The sequence below is a fragment of the Hemiscyllium ocellatum genome, chromosome 14 (assembly GCF_020745735.1).
Source record: "Hemiscyllium ocellatum isolate sHemOce1 chromosome 14, sHemOce1.pat.X.cur, whole genome shotgun sequence".
Taxonomy (NCBI): domain Eukaryota; kingdom Metazoa; phylum Chordata; class Chondrichthyes; order Orectolobiformes; family Hemiscylliidae; genus Hemiscyllium; species Hemiscyllium ocellatum.
In genome coordinates this window covers 16,380,071-16,396,896 of record NC_083414.1, presented here as the reverse complement: position 1 = coordinate 16,396,896, position 16,826 = coordinate 16,380,071, and the positions used below count along the sequence as shown (strand labels likewise).

Below are 16,826 nucleotides of genomic sequence, written 5' to 3'. Positions count from 1 at the left end.
ACTGAAAGACAGGAAAAGTGAAACAAGGGCTGTGCAGCGTGCACAGAATTTTAAACAAAATTATGTATTTATTGTTGCTTTCAATAGCACGCAGTGAAACAATTAACGGATGCTGATTTTTTTTTCTCTCCTTTGGACAGCTATAATAGAAATACCAGATTTTCAGCGACACTGACCAGCTCATTTGCAGCAAAAACGTTACTGTCAATCATGTTGCCTTGTGGGCGAGAGGTATGCCGGGAATTGTAGTTCCTGAGCCCAGGTGTCAAGCTGGTGGGCGTGGCAGTAAGGAACTACAGTTCCCAGCCTGCCGCACGGCAAACCCACGCCTTGTCCCAGTGCCATCCGGGTGCCTGTGTGTTGCGAGCTGGACTGGGGTGTGGTGGAGTAGCAGAGTGCTACAGGCACCGAGCTCTTCCCCGCAGACACAGGGGCTCAGTGCTTTTTTAGAAAATTCATTATCAGCCATTCAGGCCAGAACCTAAATCTCCTCCATAGTTATTTTTCTTTGCATTTAAGCCAACACAGCCAAAAGAAAAGAGGGACGTCTCTTTTTCATATATAATCTACATAAAGTTTCTTTTGGAGACGTCGACTGGACCTTTCGCTGGAGGACTTGGAAGCTGAAATTTGCAAGACGAGGGAGGACTTCTTTGTTAAAGATCCACACACAACAAAAAGAGAATTGAATCGGCTTGAAACTGACAATGGGTTGTACCATCAGCGCTGAGGACAAGGCGGCGGCCGAGCGATCGAAAATGATTGATAAGAATCTCCGCGAGGATGGAGAGAAAGCGGCTCGAGAAGTGAAGTTGCTACTTTTGGGTAAGTCGAAGCTCACAGCTGATATGTTTCTACCTATTTGTCTGGATGGGTAGTTCTGGGGCTGGCTTAGATTGTCGCTACATTTTAACTAGAGAGAAGGGAGTGCGAGTGAAGGATCAGTGTGTGAACACAATGTAACTTTTCCACAGTCAAAAATGACAAAACTGACCGCGATTTATTGTGTGTTTAATCTCGTCCCTGAACAAAACACTCCGATGCTGTTCGGAGGGGGTAAGAGGAAAGGCTGAAAAAATAACGGAAGTCCTATGAAGCAAGGTATTTTTCAACAGCAGGCCCTTCTTGAATATTATGAAAGAGACCTTTTTTTCCGACACAAACTGCCTTATTCCGTCAGGGCTTGGTTTGCGACAGTGGAGATGAAGTTGAGTACCTTATTTCTAAGGAATGTATTTGCCCATTGTTATATTTATATACACACCTTTTTAATTGTACTCAAACACCTCATCGTTAATACTGCCAAGAGTTCTTACTACTTAGGGTCAATTTAAATTTTTGATTTCGTGTTGACCTACCCCCCCATGAAATTGGAGTAATTGCTTCTTCCATTTATATTGTGGGTTTATTCAGCACTTGTGTTTTTCTTTCAAGAAATCTGCCTTTGAAGTAAATCCAGGATCGTTCTAATACTTTGCAGTATTGGAAGCTGGATTTTTCAATAGTGAGTGAACTCTGGAGATGGAGAGATGATATCGTCAAGGTTTAGATGAGAATCTCTGCAATTCCCCCCCCCCCCCCCTCCTGCGAACTTCGACGATGAGTTCGTGCCTGTTGACGTAGAGTTCAGACAAAAAGGGGAAGGAAGGGCTGTGGAGAAGAATCGAGGGAAGGCAGGGCCCCACATTTCTACACAGTCCAACAGCAGCCTCTGCCTGTACCGTTCTGTGTTAAGGATCAATTGGAGAGATCGCATTATTTGGAGCAGGAGAGGAGGGGACAGACATCCACTGGGAATGATGGTTAGCGGCTGACTGTGATTAATAAGCATCTCTCCAGCCTATTCACAACTGCAGGCTGCCTGCTTTGCCTGTTGCTTTCGCCTGCTTAATTGTACACCCAGCTAAATTAATGCTATACGTTTCCCTAATTACACTGGGACAAAAGCACATTGAAAAGTGATCCCTTTGTTCAGAGAGGAGTACTTGTTGAAGGATTATATAACCACAAAGTTGCAGGCGCACGGGACAGTCAAACACTTCATTTCAGCCGCTTGCAATTGCATAGCGCCTGCTATATAAACTTAGGTGGCATCAGCCATTCAGAAATGAAGGAAGAATAAACGCGCAAGGAGTCTCTGGCCAAGGCAACATTTTCAAATGGAGGCTGCTCAGTGGTTTGTGGCAGCCTGGACGTGATTTGGGAGGTTACAGTCTTCTGGGGTTTAACCTAAACACTAACTCAAAGATCCCTTGGGTTTTCTAACAGGAACAGATTGAGAGGTTTTAATTAAACAGATTTTGAGTTTAAACACACACAAAAAAACGCCTTTTGGGTGTGGAGCCAGCTTCAGAGAGTGAGGTGACATTTGCGGTGTTGTAGCACACTGTATAATTTCCTGTTGTGAACAATTTATCTGGTCACGTTTGCATTCGCTCTTGTCACAAAACAGTAAGAAAAAGCCTGAAATGCAAACAATGAAGAACTAATGCTACATGAGGGATGAAGATTTGTTATTCTCATGTAAGGGCTTGTATTTTGCCACTGCCATGAAAAATGAGACCAAATGGGATTGAAGTGCAAAGGAATCAAGGAGTAAAAATCACATAAAGCAGCAAAGCCATTTAAAAAAAAAACACAGGATCTCTTTTTTGGAGAAATAGAGTTCAAAGGTATTGCTATTCTGGTCTTCAGAATTTAAAAATGATCTAGACATATACTGGTAAAATTTCAACGGGATTAACAAGAGTGATCCCTGCACTGAGAGAGGTTATTAGCAGCAAAGATGGAATAGGCTGCAACTCTACCCCAGAAAATAGAAATTTGAGAGGTGACCTGATAGAGGCCTTTAAACATTATGAAGGATTACATTAAAGTAGACATAAACATATATTTTCAGTTGTTGGTGAGTCCAAAATTAGTAACAGTAGATATAAAATGGTCACAAGAAACACCATTAAAGTATTGAGGAAAAACATCTTCACCAAGGGAGTGGCTAGAATGCTGAACCCGTGGGAGAAATTAATCAAAGACTAGGGTAAGAAGATGTAAAGCAGGAGAGAGCTTGTGTGGAGCACAAACACCAACGTAGACTCTGTAATCCAATGTAGGTCATGGGTTCCATATCATACTCCCATGATGGAAAGTTCACAGGAGATGAAATAATGGTTAAAACAAACTTGATATTGTACGAATTAAAATAAAATGAATGTAAACTTGTGATCCTGCATCTTAACTCATTACATATCTGCGGAGTGATATTAAGTAGGACACTGGTATGATAAACCTGCAATTGGATGTAAGATCTATAAATGACCTGTTTTGCAGCACTGTGCTTAGCTGTTTTGGAAAAGGACGTTTCTTTATAGATATGCAAAATTTATTATGAAACATTAAGTTAATTTTTGGGTGCAAATAGATTTGTAAATATTTTATTATGCATTATTAAATCTGTGCATCTTTCATTTGATTTTATGCTCAATTAAGTTGGTAATGCCAGTGAGTGAGGCACACATTTTCTTCACAATTCTTTACAGCATATTCTGTTGATAACAGGTTAATTTGGTAAATGGATAAACTTAATTAGCTGAAGAAATGGAAAGGATGGGTTTAGAGGTGCTGTGTATTCCTCTGCGGTTTGTTTCCAGTGCAGCTGGAGACTGCACTCGTGCTAATTAGTCTCGTGTGGTTTGGATTTAGGATGTTTACAATTTGAATGTTGTCAAAGGAATTTAAAGCAAAATTGTTTCAGTAATTAAAATAATACATACAATATGAAACATGTTTCACGGAAATAATTACAACGTAATGAATGCTTGCAAAACAATTCTTGAATCTACCAAAAGATCATGGTCTCTAACTGCATCCATTTTAAAAAGGTAACGAGTGAACATTTCACTGTTATGTTGTGGGGAATGGAAAACATCTCATTGTCTCATAATTACCTTTAGTGTGACTTGCTTTCATGAATCAGTTGTGGTTTGAGGCGGTCAGGAAATAATACAACAGTGAAAAATAAACTATATAATGTTGCTCGGTTCTTAAGTTCCTTTGGAAAATATGGGACCAGAATGAAGAAAAATTAGAAAGCTTGTTTAAAGATAATGTGTTGATATGTAGAGACCCAGATGGTATAATTGATTACAATTCATCCTCACATTTTGATCATTGCTGCTTCTGTTTGATTATTGTGTCTTCTTACCCATCCTGATTTTTTTAACTTTGGAACATTGAAAAGTATGAACAAGGAACAAGAGGCAGCTACTTAGCCCATTGAATGGCCGAGCAGAATCAAGAAGGTTATGGCTGATCTGATTTTACCCTCAACTCTACATTCCTCCATGCCTCCCGATCACCTTCGAGAAGGAGAATATTTAGATTAAACCTATTCAACTAAATGTTATTGTCCATGAAATAGTAACTTCCCATTAGTGGACTCTCACTTTACAATTCTTGTATTGGAAGTGTATATACTTTTTAAAACAAAAGTAACTTGTCAGGCAAATCTGTGGCCTCTTTGAGAGATGTAGAATGATTCATGGATTTAGAGCCAGAAGAAGCGAATGTACAGGGGAAAAAAAAAGCAATATGATGCTACCCCGTGGTCTTGCTGTGGGGGAAGAGGAAGACACCGAACAAACTGCCATTATCTAATGAATCCTCAGTTACGGCTCCTGCTTCACTGGTTGTGATGTGATCTTGATGCTGCTGTTGCGAAATCTGTGGTCAAAAGAGGAAAACATACTGTTTCAGAGAAAAATTTGGAAGGTGAGAATTATTCAAAAGGAAACTGATGAATTAATCCCTTTAGTAACCATTTGGAAGGGGAAAACAATCTGTTTCATTACAAAACAGATTGCATGCACAGTTGAGGTTCTTAAGATTCTGTTATGAACAGCAGTCAAGTTATGCTTGTATATTCAGAAACATCACATTCATATTGAATTGTGAAATAGTCTTATATAAACCAAGCACTTTGAGAAGATAAATACTGAACTGTGAAGCTATAAAATCAAAATGCCTGAGCAAGCATCAGTGAAAACTCCTTTTGTTCAATAAAACATAGACCACAAAAGTAAGTATAAATTACTGAGATAATATCTTCACCATTTCCTTCAGCTAATGTTCAAACATATTTTTGGTTTGAACAATGAGCAATGACACTGGAATTGTCAGTGTGAAAGAATTGAATTAACAAATGCAGTTGAAATGATCAGATTGCTGAAGTGTGCATGAATTAGTGACTGGATCTGTGCAGAAACTCATTTCCCTTATACCACCAATGTCAGTTTGCTTGGGTTGATTTGTTTCTGGTCTCATCAACGTTTTCTCGTTGAATGAGTAGTCAAACTCAAAAGTGAAATTATTTAGCATGGATTATAAGTTTTTTATTTACCTTGGTGATCCAGGTGGTGGTACTCATTACAGTTGTAAGTGTTCTGATGTACAATGGGCATAAATGCATTGAAAATGTTTTATCACTTCAGTGACAAGTTTGTAGCTTAATATTGGCTTAAGGTTAGCTGGTGTGAGCATGTTGATGTGCTGAAGCAGGGAAAAAATTCTAATGACCAGTTATTCTATAAAACTATTATGATATGAGAAATTTGTAATGCTAGACCCAATTATCTTCATACTTTGTCTTCTATTGACTTATCTACTGAGTTAAGGTTAGAGTGGTGCTGGAAAACACAGCCGGTCAGACAGCATCCAAGAAACAGGAAAATCAATGTTTCATGCAAAAGCCCTTCATCAGGAACCTGCTGAGTTGTCGGTTAACAATCAATTAATTATTAAAGGACATGTTCTGGCTCGAGTTAACAGACCACTATTCTCCTGATTTGTACATTAAAGCATAAGTTTGATTTAGTTTCAGTGGGGGAAAAAAATTGTTTTTACATAGCGCCTTTAACAGCCATTGGATATCTGTGATCAGTGTGACCAGTGAAATAGTTTTGAGATGCATTCAAGTGACCAAGTTCTCCCAAACAGTAATGCACTGACTAATGGAATCTTGTTTTGATGTTGGTTGAGAGATACTCCCTAGATACGTTAGGGAGTATCTAGTCCTCCTTCAATTGGGATTTGTATTGAACTTTAGAGGGTAGACAGGACTTCAGTGTAATGTTTCATCTGGGAAATGGCACCTCCAACAGTGTAGCACTCTCTCAGTAATCTATCAGCCTTGTTATTTTTCCAAGCATAAGTCCTGTTGAACTAAAAGCCTTCTGATTCAGGAGCAAGAATGCTATCAGTTGAGTTACAGTTGACAAGGCAATGAGGCAATTTAATTAGAAAATTAGGTTTGGCTTTGCTTTTTAGTATCTGACCAGCAGAGCTGGAATATCTCTGATCTGTTGTTGAGTTAAAATATTGGCATCTCACTTGAGGAGTGAAGATGGTGATCTTTACTGATTTTTACATCAGGAAGAAAATCAACAGATCACTGCTTCTGATGGCTTGCCTCTAAGCCAGAAGTGTTTCATAATTGTTTGGTGTCGATGAATTTTGGGCTGTTCTGTTGTGATCCCCATGGAGAAAGAGCTCATTAGCAATTGTTGGCTGGTTTCAAGCTGTAGCATTGGTCCTGTGTTTCAAAGAGCCTTTCACAGATTGTGAATGGCACTATAAAATTGTAAGTATGATTATTGAAGTAAATAATTAACATAAATGAACATATGGCAGTTCTGTAAAAGGGATTGACAGCCAATGTCATTGACAAAAACAATTCTGGCTTGCTTTTTCCCTCCTCCAACAGAATTATCTGTAGGCAATAGTCAATTACAAATGAATACATAACTAGTTGAAATGGAATTTGGATCTCCAGGTACAAGACCACACTGTTTTCTATAGTATAGAGTTTCTGAATCAAGAATGGAATTGTTTTCCTTTGTAGTTAATATATGAACTGTAATCTGTGCAATTAGAAATTTGAGAGAATTGTATTGCTAATTTCTCTTGTAAAAAATATACTGCTGAACGTTACTTGCTGAGTAATTCAATGGACAGGGCTGTAATGCAGAGGTATCTAAATTAATGACCTTTCAACTGCCAGTCTTAGAAATGTTTGCAAAATTCTGCTTGAATGATGGTGTAACAGTTCTTGGCAAACTACAGAATGATTTTTTAGGATGCATCTGAATAAGCGATTCAAATATTTTTGAGGTGCCAGTGATGAGTTGTGCGGCAAAACATTACATTTCTTTTTTTAAATTCTGAACACGTTATGTGTAGGAATTTTATTTTAAGGCATGCAGGAATTGTTCTGCATAGTCTTTAGCACACATTTCTATCAGTAACAAACAAAACAAGAATATGTTGTATTCTTGACACATGAGCCTCTGCTTCAAACTAATAGCAGTCAGGAAATGACGAATAAATTTAGATCTGTGGCAGAACACTTTCTGATTGAAATTAATTATCTGAAAAATCTTTCTAGTTTTGATGTTCCTTTTTCCCGCCCCCCACCAATATCCCAACAACAATTTTCTTTTCCCCCTTCTTGATACAGGAAATGTTCATACTTCTGTTTTACTGAATAAAAACTGTTACTTTGTTTAAAAAAAATCAATTGCAGCAACTTTGCTGTATTGTGATGGGCCAAAGTTGGCAGATCAAAACCAGAAATTGCTGGAGAAACTTGGGTCTGACAACATTTGAGGAGGGAAAGCAGAGTTCATGTTTCAGGACCAATGGCCCATCTTCAGAATCAGAAGTTTGAGAATCCTTTTGACCAAATTTGTCAAAGCAATCCTTCTGTTATTTCAGATTGATTTTAAGTCAACATCCTATCCCAAAAAAAAATCATGACCACATTCTCAAAAATATCTTTGTCCCCTCTCCCTTGCTTTCAATTGTTCATGTTTATCCTGTGCCATCTTCTCTGAAGCTGTAGTTCTGTTTCACTCTCTGGTAAGCTCCCTTTTGCCATTTGTACTTTGAAAAACAAGGAACTTCCATCCTACTAACTTTCTGGTTTTTAGTCCTTCGTCAAAAGCACAAATGCATTGTACTGACAGTGGGATGGAGTTGGTGGGAGAAGTGAAAGTGAGCAAACTTGACAATCTTAGGAAATTAGCTTGATGTGCACTGTAGAGATTGCTAGGCTGACAGTAATAGTTCTCTTAAGGCCTTAGGTCTAGGAGCAGAGCTGATTGGGCTGGTGAGCCATTCACCCCATTGAGTGAATCATCTGAGGGTTCTGTGTTTTCCCATAACCCTTGATTCCCATGCTGATGAAAAATCTGTATAGTCTCAGCCTTGAATATACTCAATGACCTACCTTCTACAGCCTGCTGTGGTAAAGAATTTCACAGATTCACTGAGAGAAGAAATTTCTCCTCATCTGTCTTTTATAGACAATCCCCATAATCTGAAATTATGCCTTTTGGGTCATAGCTTTCCCTTATGGGAGAGTCTACCTTTTCACATTTATCCTGCTAACCCTTGGAAGAATCTTGTGTTTTAGTAAGGTCACCTGTCATTCTTCTAAAGTCGAATGAGTACAGGCCCAACCTACTCAACCTCTTTAAGAAAATCCCTCTGTGTCCAACAAGAAATCTAGTATACTTTTCTGTTTTTTAAACTCCATTCCTTTTGAAATATTGGCCAACATTCCATTTGCCTTCCCAATTCCCTGTTGAATGTGGATGCTTTTTACGATTTGTGCATGATGACTCCCAAACTCCTTTGTGTTGCAGCTTTCTGCAGTCTTTCCCCATTTAAATAATACTCAGCTCCCATGACTCTTTCTCACGTTATATTCCATCTGCCAAGGTTTGTCCACTTGCTTCGTCTGTCCATATCTCTCTGCAGACTCTGTCATCCTCACTACTCACCTTCCCACCAATGTTTGTCCTTTGCAAGCTGTTTATTAAACAGTCAATTCCCTGATCCAAATCGTGAGTACATTATAAGTAATTGTGGTCCCAGCACTGATCTCTGTGGCAACTGTGTCTTCTATTAGTCAGCTAATCCTTAAACCGTGCTAATATTCTCCCCTAATACCATCTACTCCTATCTTCTTTGTGGTACCTTTCTCAATCGCATTCTGGGTATCTTAATATTGGTTACTCTCCATCTCCCCTGCTTGTTACCTTTCAAAGAAATTTAATAGATTTATCAGGCATGATATTCCCTTCACGAAGCCATGCTGATTCTGCTTGATTTCATGATGTTTAATTTTGAGTCTGCGGTTTGTCCATTATTGTCTTTGATTGTTCCAGCGCTCTATTGAATCTCCCAAAACTGAGAAGATAATCTATTGAGCTGTATGTTCAGTGAATTGTTTTTATTTTTGATCATACAATAATTTTCAATTTGTCCCTTCATACATATCCTGTACTGCGAAAGGTCCTGATTACCCATCACTGCTGACCTTGCTTATATTGGCAATTTATTCTCCCCAAGTGCGATTAATATTTAGTTCTCTCTATGGCTGTGCCTTATCTCTGCAATCTCCTTCTGAGTCATGTTCCCTCTAAATAGACGTTGCTGTATTAACAGAATTTTTTGTGTATATCCTCAACCTTTTGCTCTACTATTTGGTGGTTGAGCACTCACTCAGCTTTATCCTACCCTTGCAGAATTTCCTCTCAGAATCCTTTCTTTCCTTAATAAAAGCCTCTTCAAATGTTTTTTTCTTAACATCTGCCCCTCAATAAGAGGGCTGTGCTTTTGAGTTCTTTGTGACCCATGATGGTTTAAATGGTACAAGTTTGGATGATTTTTTTAAAGATTTTCCTACACCGCTGACTGTTCATTCTCGCTGTGCTGTTTACGGGAGAAACTGTGAAAACTACCTACCTTACTTCAGGAATGGAAGGGAATTTGATTCAAGTGATTGATAATCATTTAAACGCAGTCACTCTGCTCTATCATGTGTTCCATTTATATTTCGAGTTTGCTGTTGACAGCATCTTTTGAAGTCAATAAGCTTGGGTGGCACGGTGGCACAGTGGTTAGCACTGCTGCCTCACAGCGCCTGAGACCCGGGTTCAATTCCCGAATCAGGCGACTGACTGTGTGGAGTTTGCACGTTCTCCCCGTGTCTGCGTGGGTTTCCTCCGGGTGCTCCGGTTTCCTCCCACAGTCCAAAGATGTGCGGGTCAGGTGAATTGGCCAAGCTAAATTGCCCGTAGTGTTAGGTAAGGGGTAAATGTAGGGGTATGGGTGGGTTGCGCTTCGGCGGGTCAGTGTGGACTTGTTGGGCCGAAGGGCCTGTTTCCGCACTGTAAGTAATCTAATCTAAGAATATAAAAGGTGCTGTCATGAATGGGATATCTGAGGGAGGTGGCTATTGCAATCATAAACAGTCAAATGACATTTGTGTTATTAAAAAAACAATCCATGGTAGCTTGTGAATTTAGCAACTCAGTATAAAGCAGAAAAATGAATTTGCCATTGCATATCACTGAGTATTTGGCTGTGAACGCACTGGCACCCGTAAATCCTTATGTGGGCTTTCTGATTGTATTGTCTGTCGAACTCTCTTGAAATGTAATATGGGATGGTCATTGGTGGATGTGCCATTCATGTCTTGGGTTGACACCACTCTGGTCTCAGACATCAGGTTCCAAGTTCAAGTTCCACTGCAGGGCATGGGTTTAAAGAAAATGAACTGACTCTAAAAACTGCAGTGTATTCTGCTGTCGCAGATGCTGACAAGATATTAAACCAAGACCCAATCTGCTAGCTTGCAGAGATGTGAAAGATCATGTGCTATTTCAGACAAGAGCAGAAGAGTTATCCCTGGTGTCTTGGCCAATATTTATCCCTCTGTCAATATCTTAAAAACAGATAATCTGTTGGTTATCACATTGTGCACAACAAGCTCCAACAGACAGCATATTGGTTGCTGAGTTTCCAACAGTATAAGTGATTGCACTTAATTTTTTTTGATGACTATAAAACACTTTCTGTTCATTCCTGATGAAGGGGTCTGACCCGAAATGTCTAATTTCTTGCTCGGATGCTGCCTGACCTGCTGTGCTTTTCCAGCAACATACTCTCAACTCTGATCTCCAGTATCTGGAGACCTCGCTGTCTCCTAACACTAAAACAGTCGCTGTTTACTAAAAGTGTCGTTTTAAATGCCGATCTTTGTTTTTCTTTTAAAGTGGATCATCCAGATTGGTTTTCATAGCTGGAATATATTTTGAACTGCCTTTTTCGATGGCGAGGGCATACACTTTTGCCAGTTGTTGGGTAGAATGTGTGCTGATGTGGGGGTGGGGGGGGGGACCGAGCATTTGCCATGTTGCAGCAGAGCCTTGTTTTTGCAAGAATTCTGCATCACATTTCTTCATGCAGTCCTGTGCTCAGTCCAGGAACTTTGGGGAGAGTTTACGATTTTCTGTTGTTTCCTACATACACACTGTGTATACTTTGACCTGTCAATGAGTATATCTTGTCAGACCGAACTGAAATCTTTAATTGTTTAGGAGGGCAGTGGATAGAGATTCGGAAAGAACCCTGAGCAGCCATTTGTGCATCCAAGTCAAATTCATGTGGTTTATGTAGGTATTTGTATGTTAAACAGAAGCTTGTTTGCAACAACAGCTTATGCTTGTACTTTTAAGGTAGGAAAACATTCCATTGTGTTTCACAGGATCATTAGAAAGCAAGTATGACATTGAGCCATATTATGGGTTTGCAGGTCAGATGACCAGAAGATTGGATGACATAAATGCCTTAGGAAGAGAAATGAGGTGGAGCGGTGCATGGATGGAATCCTAGAGCTTGGGACTTAGGCAACTGAATGAATGGCCACCAGATTAGGGCAGGCTACTTTGCTTCACGCTCCTGAAGATGATGTCAATGCGAGCAGCTCCTGAAGGCCTTCAAAGAAAAGGAAGGGGAGGCTCTGTTCTCCATCTTGTCGGTGGTCCCTTTGTGTGTGCTTCCTGCACAGAGGAATTGGGTTGTTATGATCCGTATGTACAACCTCTATGTTCCAGTAACCGATGTCCTGACGTTCCTGAGAAGATACTTGCAGGTTGAGGGAGAAAGCACTGACATGGTTGACCCCTTTGGGATCTGGACCAGCAAACAACAGGTCAAGGTAACCCTGAGGGATGATGACATTGGGAGCATCCTCCAGCTTTGTTCTCGGAGGGAGCAGAGGGTACCTGACATACACAGGGCAGCCGAAAGTGTGTCGAACCTGCTGGAGGTCAGGCCACATGGCGGCAGATTGTAAGGTCACGATCTGTCGGAATTGTAAGGAGGAGGGTCACCCGAACAAAGAATGCAAGGAGGCCAAGAACTACGGAGAGGTGGGCCACGTGTACAAGGCCTGCCCAAGACGAGGGGCCGCCACCTACGTGCAGATGGCCGGAGGTGGACTGCAAAAGAACAGCAAGGCACCACAAACCAGCAAGGGAATGGTGTCTGGGGGCACGCAAAAGGAAGGACAAGCCGGAGCGGAGCAGACAGCAGCCACTGGAGAGGTACAGCTGCCGATCGAAGCTCCGACAGGACAAACAGCAGAGGAGGAGGGAATGAAGGAGGCAGATCAATGGCCTTCTATACAAAACAGGAGGAAGAAACCCACCAGGCCACCAAAACCTCCCAGAAAAGGGGAAATGGCAGCTGTACGGGAAAGACACGGATAGCGCTTCGGAGGGTGGGGATGGGAGCAAGGAGGGTTGTCGCGAGAAAAAGAGACTGAGATCTGCGGGGAGAAAGGAGGGCAGCCCTGCTAAAAAAGAAAGGATGAACCTCCTGAGGCAATGGGAAAAGACCGTGCACCCCCCCCCCCCACCAGGTGAAAGCCAGGAGACCCCCACTGCCCCACAGCTCCAGTTACTGGGAGCAATGACCCTCTGACAGCCCCGCTGTTAGATATAGAACAGGACTGTGCAGACCCTGGTCCCGGCCCTATGATACCGGAGCGGGCAAATGGCCCCAGTGAGGAGCTGGATAGCTACCTCAGCTCCGCGAGGTTCCAGCAGTTCGTGTTCACCAATGGGATGTAGACAGCTACCGCAGAGGGGCAGGACCAGCGACAAATGAACACGGGTGACCTCACAACCTGTTTAAAAATGGGGATAAGAATTGCAAGAATTAATGTTTCAACGTTGGCCTTCCTTGCCAAGATCAAAGCCGATGCCCTGTTTCTGCAGGAGTGTGGAATACCACACCTCAGCAGTTACAGGAGATGGTCGAGCTTGTGGGCCCATGGCCATCGGTTTGGTCAGGGGGCAAAGATAACCGATCCTCAGGCCTGGGTATCCTTTTGCGAGGAGGCAACTTCACTATCTCAGATGTTAGAGGTGATGGCGGGCGCCTCGTCGCTGATGCTGCGTACAGATACGCTCCCTTGAGACTAATCAACCTGTACGCCCCAGCAGGTAAGAGTGAATGGTTAGCCATCCTGCAATAGCTTCCACTGCTGCTGGCTACGTCCAGGCCAGTCATTCTGGCCGGAGACTTCAATTGTATCATTGCAGATAGACAAGCTGGCGGGGGGACAGTAAACTGGATGCCACGTCCAGAGCCCTGATGGAAACGGACAAAGATGCCAAACTGTACGACATCTTCAGCACCCCTGCAGCAGGCAGAGTGCAGCATAGTTACAACTGGTCACGGGCAGACTGGTCTATCCGCTCAAGGATCGATTATCTGTTTGTGTCCCGAACGTGCTCGGTCAGAACCACCGACGTCAAGCCGGTGTTCTTTTCTGACCACTGCCTCCTGCTGGCCGACTGTCACCTACAGGATGAGCAGTGGGCTGCTAAGGGAACACGGAAGCTGAACACTAAGCTGTTGACCCTGGGAAACATCGAGGAGCTCAAGAGGGACTACGCAGGTTGGAGAGCCGTGAAGCCCTTCTTTGAGCCCCCAGCGGACTGGTGGGAAACAGTAAAAGAGAACATCAAGAGGTTCTTCTTCCTCAAAGGTGTTCAGGAGGCAAGAGAGAGGAGGGGAAAATTGTCCCAGCTCCAGGAAAGCATGCAGAACCTGCTCCTGCTGCAGACGTTGGGCTCAATTGTCATGGAGGACCTCCAGGAGGTGAAGGGCCAGCAAGCCTCGATGTTTGCCTCGGAGGCCTCCAAGATAATCTTCCAATCCAGGGTCCGCTCCATGGAGCAGGACGAGACGTGCTCACGTTTCTTCTTCCAGAAGGTGCACAAAGAGAGCTCCGTGCACAGCGGCCTGAAGGAAGAAGACTGCTCGGTAATGTCATCTCAGGCTGATGTCATGAGGATCAGCCAATCCTTCTATGCCAGTCTGTATGACATGGTTCCCAGTCGTTCCTGTCCTCTATCATGGAGGTCTTAGATGACGGAACCCGAGAGAGGTTGGACCAGCCGCTATCTCTGGATGAGCTGACCAAGGCCCTCGAGACCTTTGAAAAGAATAAAACTCCCGGAAGCGACGGCTTACCGGTCGAAATCTATTCCGCTCTGTGGGACTTGATTGGCCAGGACCTGCTGGAGGTTTATGTCAGTATGCTTCAGGCAGGTACCAGGAGTGAATCCATGAGAAAAGGCATCATCACCCTTACCTATAAGGGAGAAGGGGGAAAGGGAGGAAATTAGAAATTGGAGACCAATCTCACTGTTAAACACCGACTACAAAATCTTGTCAAAGGTCATCGCCAACTGGGCCAGGTCTGCTCTGGGATCAATGATTCACCCTGACCAAACCTGTGCTGTGCCGGGCAGGAAGATCGCTGAGAGTCTCTCACGCCTCAGGGATACGATTGCCTACGTGCAGGACAGGGGGGTGGACACCTGCCTCATCAGCCTGGACCAGGAGAAAGCCTTTGACAGGATATTACATACACATATGAGGGATGTTCTCTCCAAAATGGGCTTTGGGGAGGGAATCTGTAATTGGATCAGACTGCTCTACACCAACATCTTCAGTGCAGACTCAATCAATGGGTGGGAATCAGATAGCTTCCCAGTCAGATCTGGAATCAGGCAGGGCTGCCCTCTCTCTCCTGCCTTGATTGTGTGCTGCATAGAGCCATTTGCCAAATCCATCAGGAAGGATGCGAGCCTGAGAGAGGTGACTATTCCTGGCAGTGGGGGCCTGCAGGTTAAGGCCTCCCTGTATGTGGATGATGTCGCCGTTTTCTGCTCAGATCCACTGTCCGTGCACAGACTCATATGCATCTGTGACCAGTTTGAGCTGGCCTCTGGGGCCAAGGTAAACCCAGGCAAGAGCGAGGCCATGCTGTTCGGGAACTGGGCCGACCAATCCTGTAACCCCTTCACCATCAGGACCGACCACCTGAAGGTGCTGGGTATTTGGTTCGGGGGGGGCTGGGGCATGCGCCAAGACCTGGGAGGAGCTGATTAGGAAAATGAGGCAGAAACTAGGCAGGTGGGAGCAACGGTCGCTCTCCATCGCCGGGAAGAACCTGGTCATCAGGTGTGAGGCACTGTCAGTGTTAAATGTGGCACAGGTCTGGCCTATCCTCAGAACCTGTGCCGCCGCAGTCACCCGGGCCATCTCTCACTTCATGTGGAGATCAAAGATGGACGGGGTCTGAAGGGACACAATGTACAAAGACCTGGCAATGGGGGAAGAAATACGCCCAATGCCACCCTCATCCTGATGGCCACCTTTGTGTGTGGCTGCATTAAGCTGTGCATGGATCCCTGTTACGCAAACCTCAAGTGTCTCTGCGTACTGAGGTTCTACCTGTCCCCGGTGTTGCAAAGTTTGGGCCTGGCCTCTCTGCCGCGGAACGCTCCGCGTAGTTGGACCATTCCGTATCAGCTGTCCTTTGTAGAGAAATTTGTGAAGAAAAACACCTTTGACCACAAGTCCATTGGGAAGTGGTCAGCACGTAGTGTCCTTGAGACCCTTCGGGAAAAGGAGAAGGCAAATCCTATCGAGCAGTTCCCTGAGCAGACTGTCAAAGACATTTGGCGGAATGCCTCATCGCCAGAACTTTCCAACAAGCACCAAGACATGGCTTGGCTGTTGGTAAGAAGGGCTCTGCCTGTGAGACCTTTATACGTGACCGGATTCTAGCCTCACTGCATGCTGCATTTGAAGTGGCTGCGGAGAGGACGAGACTGTCACACACCTTCTGGAATGTGCCTATGTAGTGGAAATCTGGAGAGGAATGCAGTGGTGTTTGTCCCGAGCAGCGCCGTGACGCGGGACACCATGCACTCCGGTCTGTTCCCCGGAACCCACACCAAGACTGTGACACCCAACATCAACTGTGCCTGGAGGATCATCAACTCGGTGAAGGATGCTCTCTGGGCGGTCTGAAACCTGTTGATCTTCCAGCTGAAGAAGTTGACCCTGACTGAGTGTTGTAGACTGGCACATTCCAAGGTCCAGGACTACGGAAGCTTGGGGCAGCTACTGCCAAGGCTGGGTGGGGAATACCACTGTAACATTTGCCTGCCTAAGAAGAACAGGGAGCCCACCCAGTCATTTGGCCTCCGCTGACATCTCAGTAGAAGAGCTGGAAAGTAAATGCACAGATTTGTATATAGGAAAAATAAATTTCGATGTCTGTACGTAAAGCAATGTAATATGTGCACAAGAATGGCATTGTATTGAGATCCAAATAATTTTATGTATAAAGTATATTTTTGAAATTTAAAAAAAAACTGGCCACCAGATTAGAGCAATTACAGTTAGGATGTTTGAGGCTATTTGAGTGTGGAGATATCAGACGTTTGCAGAGGTGGTTAGCGATAGAGGGGACAAGTGATTGCCCAAGTATTTCAAAATGTTCAATCTTCAAAGCATTTGCATGCTTCATTGATATTACAATAATAGAAAAGGTAAACATATCAAAATGTAGCCTTCAATTGAAAATTGTAATTTTTCCCCCAGAGTTGTGAGAA

At 43.3% G+C, this 16,826-nt stretch overlaps 1 protein-coding gene across 1 annotated transcript in view; it reads left to right on the top strand.

The window, feature by feature from the left end:
* Positions 1-335: 335 nt before the first annotated feature.
* LOC132822263 (guanine nucleotide-binding protein G(i) subunit alpha-2) overlaps positions 336-16,826 on the top strand; it is a 249,390-nt gene continuing 232,899 nt past the window's right edge. Inside the window, exon 1 of the mRNA XM_060835406.1 lies at positions 336-825. Coding sequence (XP_060691389.1) covers positions 708-825 — 118 coding nt within the window. The 5' untranslated portion in view covers positions 336-707. The remainder of the gene's footprint in view (positions 826-16,826) is intronic.